General features: G+C 46.0%; 1 protein-coding gene across 10 annotated transcripts in view; it reads left to right on the top strand.

The window, feature by feature from the left end:
* The first annotated feature begins 33 nt into the window (after positions 1–33).
* Positions 34–18,010, top strand: part of PMFBP1 (polyamine modulated factor 1 binding protein 1) — a 79,728-nt gene continuing 61,751 nt past the window's right edge. For 5 of the 10 annotated variants that reach the window (XR_014528519.1, XM_083513493.1, XM_083513492.1 and 2 more), the window contains exons 1-3: positions 34–169; positions 370–497; positions 13,338–13,472. Coding sequence is in view for 8 of the 10 variants with exons in the window: in XM_083513493.1 (XP_083369619.1) it covers positions 139–169; positions 370–497; positions 13,338–13,472 (294 nt within the window). In the remaining 2 variants the exon portion in view is untranslated. Of the gene's footprint in view, positions 170–366; positions 498–13,337; positions 13,473–18,010 lie in introns of all 10 variants that reach the window. The other 5 variants (XM_083513491.1, XM_083513488.1, XM_083513490.1 and 2 more) reach the window with 2 other exon arrangements.

Below are 18,010 nucleotides of genomic sequence, written 5' to 3'. Positions count from 1 at the left end.
CAGCGGTGATTGGGTTCTGACGGGGGAGAAGGCGGGCCCAGATCCGGCACTCCAACGCCGTTGGCCGAGCGGCGTGCCCATCGCTTAGTGGGCGGGGAGAAGGACTAGCGGCGGCCCCGTTTGAAGCAGGAGATTGAGATGGAGGCACCGGAGCGGGAAGAGGCCTGCGGTGAGGAGGCCGTAGCAGGGAACGCGCCCCTTGCCCCTCAGAGAAAGCCCCTCCCTAAAGGCATCCCTCGCGGACCCCTCCCATCCCCTGCCTCGTGTCCACCAGGGAACAAGGGCGGGGTCTGGAGGAGGAGGAGGAGGCGCCCCCGCCCTCGGCTCGCCCCGTCTCCCGGTTCTGATGGCCGCCTTTCTCCCCAGCAGAATGCCTGGGCCGCCCTCCGGCCTCTCGTGCCCTGAAGCGTCTCTTTGGAGAGCTCCGCACCCTCTACCAAGAGCGCCTGCACTGCGTGGGGATCCAGCTGGAGGAGGATCCGGAAGGCGCTCGCAAGGTATCTCCCCTCTTTCCCTTAATTAGGTCTCCCTTTGTACTAGGAGGAGTTCCCCCGAGCAACATCCTGCCCCCTCCTGCCAGGGTACCGCTGGCTCGCCCTGCCCAAAGGGAGTGGGCGCCCGACACACACATACAGGGCGGGATTTAGGTTTGATGAGGGCCTAAGCTACTGAAGGTAATGGGGCCCTTTATATGTCCAGCTGTCCTTTGTCAACAACAAATTGTTGCTGTTAGAAATAAGCAAACCGGTGATATTTTAGGGAGCAGGCAAGCAAGCGTGGCGCATTTCTTACATCATAGGAGCCTACAAAACACTGTTGCTGTATGTAGGTTTTATTTGTTTTTTTTATCATATATTTTGGAAATGTACATCCAGGTTTTTTCCCTTTAAATTTTTTTGGGGGGCCCAAGAGACGGGGGTCCTAAGCTATAGCTTGTTTAGCTTAAACATAAATACAGCACTGCACACATACCCCCATGACTGGTATTCCTGCAAAACTAGTGGCTGGTTTCTTCAGTGGTTGTAACTGTTTGCTGTTTATCCCACAGCTTTATCAAGTTTGCAAGGTGTATCTGGGCCATCAGCTGCCAGACATGTTGGCACCATTGAGTTCTTGGGTGATCAACCCACTCAGCCTCTTGGCTATCTTCTTTCTGTTTGCATCCAAAATTAGATTGAGGTTGTGCACCTGTGGAAGCAGACTGGGAAATCCACATGGGCCTGGCATTTTCTTGCACAACCTCTCTAGCTGCTCTATTTCATGGAGGAAAAATGAGGCCTACAGGCTCACCAGGTGTCCCTGGGGATCAGGTCTAAGGCCCCTTGGAAACTTACCCAGGGTTAGGGTTGAGGGCACAGGTGGGTTGTTATGCTGATTATGTGCTGTTTTGCTGGAAAGTAAAGGGGCTGTATCTAGATGACTGAATCAAGCTCTCCAAGGAGTCTTGTTTTTAAAGGAGGAAAAAGTCCAGAACTGACTGTTCCAGATAATGGATGCAGCTCTGCTCAGGTACTTCTGCCTTTGTTGACTGTTTCTGACAGGCTACTCTGTGTGGTGGAGGTGCACAGCAGCACATTGGCTGACAAATTGTATCTGAGTGCAGCAAGCATAATAATAATTGATAATAATTTCCCCCAAGCCATGAGCAACCCTATAGCCAGGCCCCTTGATCCAATTCTTTCAGAAGTTCTGCCACTGAGTGCTGACAGGGCAGCTGGAACTTTCCACAAGAGCTCAGACTTCCTTCTGAGTTGTCTAGCTTGGCACACATAATTACCCAGATGCCATTTTTGGCACTTTTTTATATAGTAGAAAGTGGGAAATGGAAAGAGATAATAAAGGTAGCTATATTTGGTCCATAAGTAAAATTTTATTTGAGCAGCCAAAATGTCACAAAATAACGTGCAAATTTCCAGGTCTCTAGAACACTTCTTCAGGCTGGATGCCAAGCAGAACATAGTGGAGGCAAAGAAAAGCTGGGTTAATGTTGTAGCACTTTTTTAAAAAAATAAAATAGTTTTTATTAAGCTTTACATAACAAATTTCAATTTAAACAATTCATTCACCTTCACGTTTAGGATTCTCTGAATGTTGTAGCACATTTAGTCAGAGTCTTATAAGGTGATATTCACAACCTAAGAAGTAGAATATAGTATAATTCAAGCCTCAAAAGAGTGCAGCTTTTAATATTGCTAGGAGTTATTAAGAATGAGAATAGGCAAACACTTTCATAAACAATGGAGAAAAAATACAACTAAGGATAGGATTGTTAATACTCCATCATCATTTTAGACAACACATATAGGTATTAATAACAACTATTAACTACATAAGAAGAGCAAAAGATCCTGGAACTGACAGCCAGTTCTGCTCTCAGCTCATTCCACCTCCTGGTGAGGCCTCCATTCTGCAAATATGGGATTTTTGTATTCTGCATGGCTCATGTGCTTCCTCTGCCACTAGTAGGAGTGATAATCACATGGTGAGTTGACTCAAGTGCTGCCTTCACCCCACCAATACAACTGTAAACAGCTGCCTGCCATTATGGACTTGCTCAGCAAAGGAGAGTCAAGAAAGGGTCAATGTCTCTGTCATGTTTATGCCAGTGTGGCCCTGTTGACCAAAGCAAAATTTAGGTAACATTTATGTGGCAGTGGCCCCAATCTTCTGCTGGCATTGGATGCAGTTGTAGTTAGTGCTGAAAATTGGGTAGTGTGGGTATCTCTGGCAAATATTGTAGTGCTGGCCGTGTGATTATGCTGGCCTGTAAAGAGAAGGATGCTCCTTGGACATGGTCATTGTTTCTCCCATTTATCCCCCTTGCATATGACGTTTTGGAACTTCATGTTGCTGTGTTTTAAGGAAAGGCTTGGGTCCCATTGTAGACTGTTTGTGCTCTTATGATCTCGCTGAGCATCCAGACTCCCAAGTGGCTCCTGAGCAGGGTGCTGGAAGGTGAGGGATCCTAGAGTCTCTGGCTGGGTGACCATTGACATCTGCATGTATCTCGAACCCTCTTCATCACTCTTTCTGTGTAAAGTAGAAACCTTATCCTTCTGCTTTCTTTTGTTCAGATAGGGAATATTCCTGGCAAATAATGACCAGTTTAGAAACTAACTAGCCCATTTCTGAAAAATAAGGTGGCCTTGTATGAAGGGCATATTGTTTGTGTTGGCTTTGATGGTTGGTCTTGGGGTGCAAAAATATTGAAAGGTTTTGCTCTGTGCCTGCATGACAGCCATCAGCCTGTATTGAATTCTACAAATAGCATACGTGAAAGGTCTTGGAGATGGGGAGACTGCCCATTCCCTCCCCCGCTGGTATTTTTAGCTGGATGAGAGAATTAGAGTGCTGGTGCGCTCTTGTCCAGGGTTCCTACTCACCCTTCATTCAAGCAGAGTAAATGCAATCTCCAATACCGTTCTTAAAAAAAAATCTCTGAAGAGCCAGAGCACTGGAGGGCTTCAAATGAGCTGTGGAATAGAAGCAGTTCATTAGACACTTAGTTTCTATCTTTGGAAACTAAAAGCCTAGAACAAAACAGGAGGCATTTCATCCTCTGCCAGATCGGATGAGAAAATGTAGAGGGGGGTAGTGGTTGTCAGATGAAAGATAGGGAGGGAGGCAGCATGAAAGTGGAACTACCCCCAGTGAGAGCCAAAACATTGCCACTTTAGAGCAGGGTGTGTTCCTGAGAATGGGGAGCAAAAGCCAGCCCCTGGTACACGTGTGCCTTGAATATTGTGGCTTCTGGAAGATCATTTGGGGAGCTGCTGCAGTGATGAAAAAGGGCTGTGCTTGGCTTGCCTGTGCCTTGGCCAGGGGCTCCCTTTTTCCAGGAAGATGCCTCTGCTGTATGGAGGGGTATAACCCTAATGGCTGGTTGTATGCCATTAAAAGGTATTGTACACTCATAAAAGAATGACATTTTGATCAATGCTGTTATAAGAATTACTGTCTTGACACAGGAAAGCTTTCCTGTTGCAAGTTTAAAAATATGCATTTAAAAGCTTTTTATTGAATACCTTTGCAGCATCCCTGAGAAATCAGCCGTTTTGGTGTGAGGTTGCTCTGAAGTGCTCCTTGGTGTAGCCGGGGTGCAAAGCTGCTCTTTGTGACTGGAAAGAATAAGGGCTTTTGGGCTCAATTATTGCAGAGGCAGAGGGGGAAACTCCTTAGGCTCATACCCTACAAAATCAAAATTTGCTACTTTAAAAAAAGAGAAAAGAAAAAGCACGTACTTAGTTTTATTTTTTTACTTTTGGGCAGTTACTCCACCAGCCCTCTTTTCTACCTTTGGGCCTGGAAACTGATCAAGAGTGCATTTGCTAAGGTGCATGGCCTCAAGCACCTCTCCATCACATCCTCCTGCTGCTTAATTGTAGATGTCAAATGTAGTTTGATCCTTGTTTGTCTTTGCAGGTAAAAGCTTTACCTGTTGAAGGGGTCTTGATTCCAGTTGGCCTCTCACATGTGTTTGTCAAACCCCTTCACAACTGAGTCATTGCAATAACTATCCTGGCAGTCCTGTGTCAATCCAAGGACTTTGTATAGATGCCTGTTGAGACTCCAGCCCAGAGTGTATGTGAAGGAACATACGAGAGAGAGAGAGAGAGAGAGAGAGAGAGAGAGAGAGCGCCTGTGGCAATTGACCTGCACTGTATAACTGATCCTGCCTAACAAGCAACCTGTTGAGTGACTGAACGGTGGGGACTTGTGTCATGACAGGGACAGCCTGGATCCAGCTGAGTAATAGCCACAGGAGCCTAGAGCTTGGGGAACACAACACAAGCCCTGGGAAATCTGGGCTTCTGCTCTGAACTGGCATTGGTTCATCTGAAGCTTCTGAGTTCTGGAGTGAGCTAGCGCACAGAATGTCTTTTGTCATCCCTTTGTTTCCTGTTGATCCCCTACCCCCAGCCAGATGCCAGCAGCTCCTTTTTTCATTCTGTTGTCCTCTGTGCAGGTGCACTTAGGAGTGCTGTGTTGGTTTGAGGGCCTCATCCTTTGGACTGCTTTGCAGCTGTTGTGTTTAGGCCTTACAGCGGGGAAAACACATCACATTCAGAACAGAAGCCGGCCTTTGTTTTGTTAGTGGGATGCATCCTGATTTTAACAGCAAAAGGGATGCACAGGAGGAGGGAGTGGAACTCTAAGCCTGTCCTTGCCACCTAACCACCTTGCCTTGCAAAGCCTCCTTCTTTTGTCTGGTCTTATTGTTTAGTTTGTCTGTTAGGGGTTGACCCATGACAGAGTCTTTTCAGTGGTGGTTCCCCATTTGTGAAATGCCCTGTCAGCGGTGCTTGTATTTACCACCAAATTTTAAAAGCCCAGTGGCAAGCCCCACTTGCCAAGAAACAATCAGGAGTGCACTTTAAGTTTCCCAGTAGTTCCACAACTAATGTCATAAGTGGATGAGTGTGACTTGGGGCGGAAAAGGCCTAGGAGGCAAAACGAGAACTGCTGCTGCACTTAATGAGTGCCCCACCACCAGGAGGGCCAGAGATTCCCCACAGTTGGTCTTTCTTTGTGGGAACTGTTGCAAGTAAAAAGTGTGTGCACAAAGATGCTGCTACTGAGGCAGCTTTGATTATTTCCTGCAAAGCTCCACAGAAGTCTATTTTTTCTTAGCTAGTTTTGGGATCTCTGTTGGAGGATGGATGACGGCTAACAGATTGAGATTGAATCCTGACAAGACAGAAGTACTGTTTCTGGGGGACAGGAGGTGGGCAGGTGTGGAGGATTCCCTGGTCCTGAATGGGATAACTGTGCCCCTGAAGGACCAGGTGCGCAGCCTGGGAGTCATTTTGGACTCACAGCTGTCCATGGAGACACAGGTTAAATCCGTGTCCAGGGCAGCTGTGTACCAGCTCCATCTGGTACGCTGGCTGATACCCTATCTGCCTGCGGACTGCCTCGCCAGAGTGGTGCATGCTCTGGTTATCTCCCGCTTGTACTACTGCAATGCGCTCTACGTGGGGCTACCTTTGAAGGTGACCCGGAAGCTACAACTAATCCAGAACGCAGCAGCCAGACTGGTGACTGGGAGCGGCCGCCGAGACCATATAACACCGGTCTTGAAAGACCTACATTGGCTCCCAGTACGTTTCTGAGCGCAATTCAAAGTGTTGGTGCTGACCTTTAAAGCCCTAAACTGCCTCAGTCCAGTATACCTGAAGGAGCATCTCCACCCCCATCATTCTGCCCGGACGCTGAGGTCCAGCGCCGAGGGCCTTCTGGCAGTTCCCTCACTGCGAGAAGCCAAGTTACAGGGAACCAGGCAGAAGGCCTTCTCGGTAGTGGCGCCCTCCCTGTGAAACGCCCTCCCACCAGATGTCAAAGAGAACAACAACTACCAGACTTTTAGAAGACATCTGAAGGCAGCCCTGTTTAGGGAAGCTTTTAATGTTTGATGTATCACAGTATTTTAATATTCTTTTGGAAGCCGCCCAGAGTGGCTGGGGAAGCCCAGCCAGATGGGCGGGGTATAAATGATAAATTATTATTGTTGTTATTGTTATTATTATTGTTGTTGTTGTTGTTATTTTATTTATTTATTTATTTATTTATTTATTATGATGTTAGGAAAGTGCTGAAAGATTTCCTCTTCCACCACCCTATCTTTCTCTAAACTGGCTTCTCCTATCTTGGCAGGTGTTTCTCTGTGTGAATACTTGGTTGGGAAAAGAGATTCCTTGGGAGGGTTTGCTATTGCTGTTTTACTGTTGCTGTTATGGAGAACATAAAGACATTCTGGCAGCTTTATGTGAACATATATTACTTTTCTTTTTTAAATTTGAAAATTTGTAGAGGATTTTGTTAAATAGCCTATTGATGATAGCCCTGTCTTCAGTGTCCACACATTGTAGGATTCTTATCTGTGGTGTCAATGTACTTCCCACCCCCTGCATTTCTAAGTTTAAGCATATAATACTACTTCCAACTAATACTTCTAACTCTGCAAAGTTAGTCTATATAGGTAAACTGCTGTGGAGCAGAAGGCGATGAATATTCACAAATTATTTTGGTGAGCAGCAGCCTCGAAATGTGCTGGATGCCGTGAAAGCTTTTCATTTCTTGAATTACAGTTTTTATGTAGAAATTTCTCAACCAGTTTATCTTGGAATCGCTAGAATGTGGAAGGCCCACCAAGGTCTGGCTTGTGTAACCTGTTTTCTGTAGAGACATGTTTATTGGCAAATATTGCTTTTGTCCTCCTCCTTCCAAACCAAGTCTGATCTTGGTGGATTGTTTGCTAATGTTGCATGCTGTAGCTACAAGAGGGCTGTAACTCGATGGCAGAGCACACAAAGCTGTGCACGCTGAAGGTTCCAGGTTCTGTCCCCAGCAACATCTCCAGGAAGGACTGGGAAAGACTCCTATCTGAACCTCTGGGAAGCTTCTGCTGGTCACTAGAGAAAATATTGAGCTAGATGGACTGACTCAGAAAAATAGTTTGCTGATATTACAAACTGTTTGACTGAGGGGTGTTGCTTCCTGTGGCGCATACATGTATATTCCTTTCGTTCTGTCAATTTATTTTCAAACTTGTTTTGCAGGCTTTGGACATACTACTAAAACCTGACCAGAGGGCGCAGCAGACAAGGGAAATAGAGATCCAGAATACTGGTTGGGTCTCTTTTGAACCTTCTTTTTGTCTGCATTGGGGCAAAATTCAGCCTCTATTATTTGTTGGAAAGTAACAACGGTGATGAGGGAAGGCTGGAGATCAGTGGCAGAGCACACCATTGGTCATGTTGACTGGGGCTGATGGGGAACTGGAGTCCAATAACATCTGCAGAGAGAGGCCACACGTCTCTCACCCTTGGTTTATACCCTGCCTTTCTATCAAACATTTACTATAACCACAAGAAAACAAACAATAAAAAACCCAGTGATACAATCCCAACAAGATGGAGATACTGTTTGTGGGTGGTTTGCCTGCCCAAGGAAGTGATGTTCGGCCTGATCTGTGTGCCTGCTAAATATCAGGAGTGCAGTTAGAACTTGCATATCCAGCTTTGACTCAGGAAGCATGGCTATTCTCAGTAGCTCTGAGTACTTTTCACCAGCTTTGGTTTGTGGCCTCCTACAACCTCTTTTGCACCGTTCCCTCCAGTCATCCAGGCTCTGGAAATCTCAAGAGAGTATTATTGTAATGTGTTATTGTTGAGGCTGTCTTTGGAGACAATTTGGAAACTGTGGCTACTTCAGAACACAACTGCTGACCTGGGCTGGGTGACAACATTCTCTCTCTCTCTGTCTGTGTCTGTCTCTTTCTCCATCCCTCCCCCCAAAAACGTTAAGACAGTCCCACTAGCTCTCAGTTAATTACTGAGCTCAATTCAAGGTGCAGGGCCTTTTTTCTTAAATCCAGAAGGGTTCTTCTTGTGCTCCTGTGGCTTTGAAATTTCTGAAGAGCTCCATTGTTTGGCCACTGATGGGCATTCCAGGCTGATTTGATCTTTCCGTAGAAGATTACTTGGATTAATGAGATCAGTCAGGCTCAGAGACTCAGCTGCAGTTGGACTGACGATCAAGCTGGAGGTGTGTTAGCCAAGCACAGAGCTCTGTACTGCCAGCACATTACTTCCGTTGCCAAGAGGTTGTTGTCTCTTTTACACATGCAGAGTGAATCCTCTGGTTTCTGAAAAGGAAGGCTAGAATAGTATTAGTGTGTTGTCCCACATTCTGCTTGCACAGCTGCCCATAGCTCCAAAGGCTGTCAGGAAGATCTCTGTGCCCTAGTTAGAGAAACTGCAATAAGCTGTACTCTTCTGACGCTCTTGGCAAGTGGCTGTTGCAGTCCCTGATAGTTTTAACAAGCTGCAGATGTTTGGTGGGCAATGCTGCTTTTGGTTCTTGAGAGAGGAGGTCTTGAAGTTCTGGCTCTGGATGTTGCTACTCTTTAATGGTTCTGGTGTCTCCCTCTGACCCGCTTCTTTTTTGGCCCTCTTTCTCAGCAGCACGTCAGCCTCGGTTCCCTCTCCCTCCCCACTCCCTTGCTCACAACACACAGACTCTCCCTCTCATGTCCTTTTCCCTTCCTGACTGAATTCATCTTTGGCTTCCTTGGTGAAAACTGTGCTGTTCTTCTCCTGTTTTTAGATTAATCTGCCTCTGTAGTTGGAATTTTGCAGCAGCTCATCCAGTGGCTGGGCTAACAGGATCCCGCATACTTAGTTTTATCTCTCTTCCATGTGGTGCCAATATCTTGCTTCACAAGTAGATTTCAGAAGCTGGTGCTCTGTGGACTCTTGCTCAGCCCCCGTATGCAGAACACTGGAACTATCTGCATCCCTTTCAGTCTGGTTTTGGTCACTGATGGGTGCCGGGGAGAGGGGGCCCTGCAGATTTTCCAGTTCAGCTTCCTTCTGGATTGGCTGCCACAGATCCCTCCCTAATGCACGCCCCCTCTCATTTGTGGGTTTATTTATTTGTTTCATTTTTAGAAGGTATGGGCTGCCCTTCAGTATAATATTTCCAGAATATCTTCAAATAAAAAGAAAAACAAATACATAAACACCAAAACCATAAAATCAAAGGGCATCTGATAGAACCAATGTAAAATAGCCACAATGATTTGTTAAAAGATCTACGGAAGCAAATAGATCTCCATCTGGTGCCAAAATGACATTGAAGTTGGTGTAGAGTGAGCTGCCTTATAGGACAGCTGTGTCACCACCAAGGAGTCCCTCCCTCTTTGCCCTGTCCTTATCATCCTCTGCATGGATCCCTTTCTGCCCCACTCCCTCTTTCTCTTCTGGAGAAAGTGGAGCAATTGGAGTGTCTTTATGTAGAATCATGGCTGTACCATTTTAGTTTGTGGGGTGGAGTGCAGAGGTGGATGCTCAGATCTGCAGAGTGCAAAGTCTTTTGCTCCACCCCTTGTTGACCACCCAGTAGCCTGGCTTGGACTTGTCTGTGCTGATGACAGTCTAGGCTGCGTTTCACATTTGCACTGTAATTACTGGTAGTTAATTATTTTTAATATTTATATTCCACCTTTCCTCCAAGGAGCTCCAGGTTACTTAAATGGTTCCCCCTCTTACAACAACTTTGTGCTGCAGGTTAGGCAGTGGAAGTCAAGATTTGAATTTGGGCCCGTCCAGTCCAAGTCTACTATGTCACATCATAAATTATAGAGTTTGAAGCATCCCTGTTGTTTACGACTTACATATGAGTACTAATGCCTGGGAATTCCTAGGGATTCCCCTTCAGTTTCTTGGAGTTCAAGGTTCCATATCCAGCTTGTTCATGGCTGTCATTTGCAAGCCAGAAGGATCTCTCTCTCCCTCAATTCTTTTGGGGAAGAACAGCCCTCTCCATTCCCTCTGGTGTGCTTACTGCAGTTCTGGCGCTCTTGTTCCCAGACAGTTTCCTTTAGCAGTCTGCCCTAACTCTGCAGCTCTGGATTCTGTATGGGAGAGGGGGAGGCCTTTCTCTTCCCACCCTCCCACATCCAAAGTATCTGGGGACACTTTGCATCTCTTTCCAGAGACTTTGACATGATTATTGTCATAGGGAACCTGAAGCCATGGAAGTTAGCCCCAAAGTTTGCAATACCCAAGGGACTCTTATGAGTCTTAGTCCTCCGAGCCTGAGGTTTTCCTCCCCACCCCCTAAAAACACCTCCTTTTAACATCCCTGGGGGCATATGTGGAGTGTCTGCCGAAGCCAAGAGTAGCTTTGCTTTGCATGGGTAATTAGCTGGATCATGTAACAGACAAAAAATGTTTTTCCTGTACTGCGGTAATAATAAATCTGTTGCTACTTCTGGCCTGCTGTGTTTTTACCATAGTTGGAGATGTCTAATGACTGAATGATTTTTCTCCCACAAAGTTCAAATGACAACAAAGAACCTGCCTCATTCCAATAGGACTGGCAGGCAAGAATAAGGAACTGCCAATGCCTCCATAGGATACAAGGGAGGAGCTGCATCTTTTTCTCAGAGTTTGGAACTGTTGAAAGATGTGGCAAAGTTCAGGATTCTCCAGTCATGCTTAACCTGTGGCAGAGGCTTTGCATAGATTTCCCCATAGGCCAGATTCTCCCCAATGCCAGCTCATGGTGCTCAGGTGCTTCAGCACTCCCTTGCAGATTAAAAAACACACATGCAATATTGTGTTTCTGTCATGGGCCGTCAGTAGCACTGATTGAAGGTTTGGATAAAAAGGTGGCAATGTTGGAGCCTTTTTAGTTGGGGAAAAAGCTTGAGTTAAGGGAAGATATGCAGGAGGTATATTGAATTATATGTTGGATAAAGTGAAAAAGATGGATTTCACTTTCAGCAAAGGCCATTCAGTGAAGCTGAATGTTGGGAAATTCAGGACAGACAAAAGGAACTACTTTTTCACACAGCACATAGTTAAATGATGGAATTCCTTGATACAGGATGTAGTGATGATGATTGCCACCAACTTGAATTAGACAACCTCCTGGAGGACTTATCCAGTACTTATCCTACTAGCCATGATTAATTAATTACCTTCAGTGCCAGAGGCAGTATGCTGGGAATCGCAAGTGGGCAGAGGTCCTGCTTTTGGAGTTCCCATTGGGCCATCTGGTTGGGCCCTGGGAGAACAGGATGCTAGCCCAGATGGGCCTTTGACCTGATCCAGCAGGGCTACTCTTATGGGAACATACATTGATGCTGAATGTGTGGGGTGTCAATTATGTATTTATATTTATCAGTAAGAGACATGAAGGAGTACCCTTGGGGAGGTGGACAACTGTCAAGGGGGCTCTACAAAATGGAGTGTAGAAGCAGGGTCGCATCTTCTTCCTGCCATTTCTGCCTGTGATGAGACAAGTAGCTATGGCTTCTAACACCACAAATATTTGGCTGGCAGGAAAGGTGAAGGCAGTGAGGGAGAGTTGTGGCTAGACAAGAAATGATTCTGTGGAGGCTGTTTTCCATTGTACTTTAGCCTGCCTTCCAAATCACATGTTTGCTTATGCACCTGAACTCGTATAGCATCAACTGCATCAGTATTCCTCATTTTTTTGAAGGTATAACTTTCCTTGCTCACGCACTATAGCTTTGCTCAAGTGACCTTCTACACATATCCTATCTGTACATTAGCACGGCTTAGGAATGTGTTTGTCTCTTCTGTCTAAAAATACCCAGCTGGTAGGATTCACGATCCATGAAGGCTAATTGAAACAATTTCTCTTCAGGTTTTGGCAGGTGATGCATGCATCTTAAGCATTAATATCTATAAACTGAATAGTTAATGAATCTAGGCTCTAATAATGAATTAGAAACACTGAAATTATCAGGATGTGGAGGAGAATTTTCAGTTACGTTTGCTTATTAAAAGCTTGCTACTTAATAAGCTAATCACTTTATTTGACCCCAAAGGAGTAGCTTGGTTGATTAGGAACAGGTTTCCATGTGCCAAAACTTTACTAGTGAAGACTTCTGGGTGAACTCCTTCATTTTTGGTAGCTACTGGGAAGCACAGTTTTGCTGCCCTCCTTTTCCTGCCCCCAGCAGCTAGAAGGGAGAGGTGGCTGCCTATCTTGGCAAATGGTGGCACAAGTGAACTTGCAAACCCACCAGGTGAGCTGGCCCTGGTTTTGTCTGATGGCAACATGGATTTGGTCCCTTCTGCTGTTCTCCAGCAGGGAGTTGGCCAGGGCAACTGCCTCTTTGAAGGGCTGAGGGACATCCTGGGAATGGAGACATGAGTTAGGGACATTTGTGGCTTGGTGCTAGGTCATTTCCGGCCTCTCTGTGGTAAAAAAGCTCAATATTGTGATTAAGTCCCTGTAGTGTCGAAGACTATTGGCTCTGTGAGGTGACACCCCTGATGGTTTAAGATGAGAGGTTCTGGAAAGAGGAGCCAGAACCCTCTCTCCATTTATTGCCTCTTCCTCCCGCCTACCTGCTGCCATTCCCACATATCCTTCTCTCAGAAAAGAAAGACACACTTGAGTTGAAAGAGATGTTCTGGCTGCAAAGTTCTGCATAGGCTGCCTGAAGACAGTGGCTTCCTTAGGTGATTCTGGTATGCAGAAGGCCAGACCCAACTGTTTCCTGCAAAAAGTAGCTCCAGCTGCTTCCTGCCAAGGCAAACAAGACCTGGATAGGAAGGCCCTTTTCTGAAGTTTGGTTTCTCCCTTGCCCCTCCAGGTGGACTAGGAACATATTCAACTCCACGTTCTGGGTCCTCATGGTGGGGTCTGTCATTGTTGTCAGCTGGTTTCTGAGCCAAACCACTTTCTCAGAAAATGCCCTCTGGGGTAGACCCAGTCTACTGTCCTTGTTTCCTAATTCTCAACACTGAGAAGGGATTCTGAGGCTCTACTTTTTCTCTCTTCTCCATGTGCAGATGGAGGTGAGGCTTCTACAGGCCTACATCATAGATCTGAGTGACCAGAACACCATCTTGATTCAGACAGTGGAGGAGCTGGAGAACCAAATGCTTGACCTCATGAAACTGGCTGCAGCTGAGGACAAATTTCAGGTATGTGTGGGGGCTGGATGAGGGGTCATAATCCTGGGTTCCAGGGCACAAATTTCCTTGCTGATAGCCGTGGGTCTGCCTGTTTAAGGCAGAGACAGGATGCCCAACTCCATTCACTCTGAAAGAGGCACTTCTACATTAACTACATTAATTGAAGTTGCAGCACCGTGTTAACCACAGAAAAACCTTAGTGTCATATATTAATGCCTTCTGAGTTAACTTCCTGTTTCTTTTAGCACCCCTGGTGGCCTTTTCTCTTCTCTCCATCACTGTAGGCCTTTCAGCTCCCATCTTTATTCAAATCCCTTGAAATTGTTGATCTTCTAGCAGAAATATGTACGGGTTTGTTAAATCATCCAATTTACCAGAGGCTAATAGAGGGTAGCCAAAATAAATCTAATTTATTTATTTTAAATCTATATTATGGAGGAGGCCAGGAATTACAGGCTTCTTAGCCCATTGTATAAGTTGGTGGAAAGCACAATTAAAACTTGAATGATTAAACATTTAAAACAGCCCCTTCCTCAATGTGGCACCCCTCAGATCTTTTCAGACAACTGCTTGCATCATCCCTGAGCACTAAATATGCTAGATGGGGCTGATGCGAGTTGTAGTTAGAAACATCCGGAGGGCACCAGGTTAAGGAAGCCTGGAACAGAAAATACAAGCCTTTTGGAGGAAGAGTTAGGGGGGGTTTGCCAAGGGGAATCTTGCCTTGCCAGCCTTTCTGGAGTTCTTTGAGAGGGTTGGTATACAGAGAGATCCCAGTAAACTTTTTGTGTTTGGACCTCCAAGTGGCTTTTGGCAGACTCCATCCCCAAAGGCTTCAGTACGGGAATAAGAGAACAGGCCTTGCTTTGCTATCAGTAACTGCTTAGAGAGACAGCATAGGAATAAATGGACAGGTTCTGCAGTAGAGGCAAGGCGGGAGTGGGGTCACCTGAGGACCTGTTTTGGAACCAGGCCATGTCACTGATTCACAAATAAACTGGAGGCTGGAGTGAGTGGTGAGATGACCAGTTTGGCAGATGACTCCAAACTACTTCAGGAGGGTAAAGACTTGCACAAATTACAAACAACTCCAAAGGGAGTTCCTGCCAGCTAAGCAGAGGTACCATTTAGTGTAAGTCAACCTGAATTTCTGTGTATTGGGGGGAAATAATCCTTAATGTTCATATAAGACCCTGATAGGGTCTTAAAGTGGGGTCTTAAACTGACTTTCTAAGGAAGTATTGGGACTGGAGTGATGTAAAGTTCAGTGCAAAATCCAGTTCTGTATGTAGCTGGGATGGATGGGAAAGGCAAATGTCAAGCTGGGGCCTGGAAAGGATGTGTCCAAGGAGCTTAATGGCTTTATGTTCATCTCTGGCACTGCTGCAGTTGTGCAACCTTTCTGGTTGTCCCTTCTCAAAAGAATGCAGTGGAGCAGGAAAGGGCAACCTGAGTGATCAGGAGGTTAGAGCACCTTCTGTATGAGGTGCAATTAAAGCCTTTAATGGTTTTTAGATTAGAAAAGAGAGAGCTTAATAGAAGTTCATTGAATTATGCATCATGTGCAGAACATGGAACAGAGAGGAGTTTTTCTCCCTTTCTTATTAGAACTTGGGCCCCACCAATGAAAGGATTAACAGATGATGGTATGTCTTTACACAATGCAGTTCACTTGTGGAATTCCTGAGATGGGATGCTGTGGTAGATGCTGGTTTTTTCCTGGCTTGAAAAGTGGATTCAGCAAAGTCTTGGAGTTGAATTCTCTGGATTCTGTTCAACTAAAGTTTACTCAGTATTGACCTGTTGAAATTAATGGATCAAATTTACCATAGTCGTGTTCCTTAATTTCAGTGGGTCTACTCTGAGTAAAGCTTAGATGAATACTACCACCCCCCTCTACAACTCTTGGTCATTGCAGCTCCATGTTCAGAGGCAACATACCTCCAAGTACTCATTGCTAGAGAGCAGAAGGAGGGGGACCCCCTCTGTTTGTGGGATGGTAGGCTTGGGAAGACTTGTCTTATTCTCACATCCAGCAAGCTGTGCTTCTCTATCAACTCTGCTTTGTCTCTTCAGCTTATTGCACATGCCCTTTTCCTCTCCTGTCCCATCAGTTACTGTGCTTTTCCCCTTTCAGTTTCCTTGCCTTTCCTCCCAACCAACCCACTGCAAAAATCATTTTCTGTCCCACTAGCATTCTGGGATCGCCCTCAAACCTACAATAACCTCCCTGGTTTTTCTTTTCCCTCTCTTTTCACAGGTTCTTCTGAATCTCTCTACATCTTTTCCCTGTTTCAGTCGGTCTTTCTGAACCCCCTTCTCTTGTTCTACAGGTCTTTTGGCAAGCCTCCTCCCTCATTTCTCTTTCTTCCGGTAGCTGTCAACTCATGGGGGGAGGCATAGAAATTAGCAGGTTAACCTTTTCACATCATGAAGATGAGTCACTTGTACATCAAATTATAGCTCCGATGACCAATGGAAAAGCTGGAAACCCTGCTCTTTCCCCACCAGACAGGACTTTCTCTCCTTAGAGCTCTCAGTTTCCACCCTTTCTCCCCCCTTTCCCCCCCTCTCTGTCACCCACTCCACCTTACGCCTCCTCCTCTTCCTCTTTCCTGAGTTTGGCAACAAATGCAGCTTCCCCTTTCCCAGCACTTAACCTGGTGCAGGAATCTCTGCCCCAGTTGAATAGAACCACCGGCCTTTTCTCTGCTACATGCCCTTAGGCAGAAAAAAGGGCAGCCTGTAGATGGGCCTGTGTGTGTGCTGACCCCACAGATTGGACTGCGAATGAGAGGACCCATGGGCCAGTCTTCCCATCTCCCCCTCTTGGAGAATCTTGTCCCTTACTGCAGCAAATGACTGTTGCCTGATTCATAAGGTTGGGAGAAATGTGAATCCAGGTTGCAGGGTGAGAGGGGCCAGCAGGGTATTCCTGCCCTTCCCAAAGCTTTGGAGTGCTAGGTAGACCATAGCAGATGGCAAACAGAAAACTGAGCTAAGAAGAAAATGTGAGAAAGAAAACTCAAATTTGTTGATTACTATATATATAATATAATATAATATAATATAATATAATATAATATAATATAATATATTCTTTAATTGCGTGCGCACACACACACTATGGCCAAACACATACTGACAAAGTCTTCATCAGAAGCCTTGTGTCCTTTAAAACATAATAGCTGGACAATTTGATAACTGCTTATTGGAGGAGGACCAAACCCTCAACTGCAACCATTTTTTTATGTATAGGAGTTCTGAATGAACACTTCAGCCCCCTGCTGACGTCCTTTATTCTATGCATTCCTGGTTATTTGTGCTGCTGATGGTATAGGAGTGCTTATCTACCTGACCCTGCTTTCAATATCTTTGTGCCTCAAAAGTTTTGGGGTGGACATACAGCTTCTTTTCCAGACAGTGCATGTCCCGTGGCTTCCTGGTGAAATCCTGCTTTTGTTGCACTATAACACAGGGGTGTATCCAGATGGCAGTAATGCAGCAACCCTGAGGAAGTGTTGCAGAGCAACCAAAGTAGAATGATGTGTGGTTGGCCCAATATAAATCCACCACTGTTAGGCTATTATTGCGCCAATGACATGTTGCATAATACAGCTGCAAAAAACCGTCAGTCTGGGGTCCGAAAATGGTTCCTCAGCAGTCACCTAAAGTTGTCCCATTCTCTTTCCATGGCTCTGGGGAAAGGAGTGTGGGACAAGGGCTTTTAGCTTCCTTGGGTGTCTGCTGTCTCCTTCCTATCCCACACTGCTGCAAGGGTAAGGGCAACTCCTGACAGGCTTGAAAAGTGCCTTGTTTGTTGTTGGTGTGTGTGTGTGTGTGTGTATGAGTGTGAGTGAGAATGGTGTAGGATGGTCAATAGTGGGTGCATGGCCACACGCTCAAAGAACCTCAGTGTTAACAGGTACTCTCAAATTAGTCATCTAGCAGAAAACGGACAGCAGCACATTGGCATGTTTGGAGGCCACATCTTGAATCCTTTCTTTAGGGTTTGTGCAGGTTTTAATTTGGCCTAAAGCCACAGAATGCCCCCTTCTTTCATGCATTTTAAGCCTCCCTGTGCTCAGGGAGATTCTGTTTCTCTAAGACAAGGGCAATCTTGTACTTGTTTTCCACTTTAAATAGTTCATTGTTTCCTAACCAAACTGTGGGGTCCATCAAAAGCTGGAAAGTGTGCAAAGGGCAGTTCTTGCTGCTCTGCCTACTGAGGCCCCTTCAATCAGTTCTCGCTTTCTCCTCAAATGAGTGGTTCTGTTGGCGAGTCAAAAGTTTCCCGGCATCTCGACTTGCACTGTAGGGGTAATGAGCTGCTCCTGCCCAGGAGCTGCTTGGCCTGGCCTGCAGACAGCCATTTGCCCACTCTCTCCCAGGTAGGCAGCACTGGGTGAGCTCTTCTCTCTTCCCTTCTGTGCTTCGCTTTGCCTGCTGGCGCAATCCAGGATGTGGGGAGAGGCTGCACAGAGCTCCCTGGATTCCCAGAGCTATAGAGACACCTGCTGGGCAGTGCTGGGAGTGGCAGCAGGTGG

This window comes from Podarcis liolepis, assembly GCF_965112155.1.
Source record: "Podarcis liolepis genome assembly, chromosome: 7".
In the NCBI taxonomy this organism is placed as follows: Eukaryota; Metazoa; Chordata; class Lepidosauria; order Squamata; family Lacertidae; genus Podarcis; species Podarcis liolepis.
The sequence above is the reverse complement of the archived record's forward strand: the minus strand, read 5'-3'. Positions and strand labels throughout refer to the sequence as shown.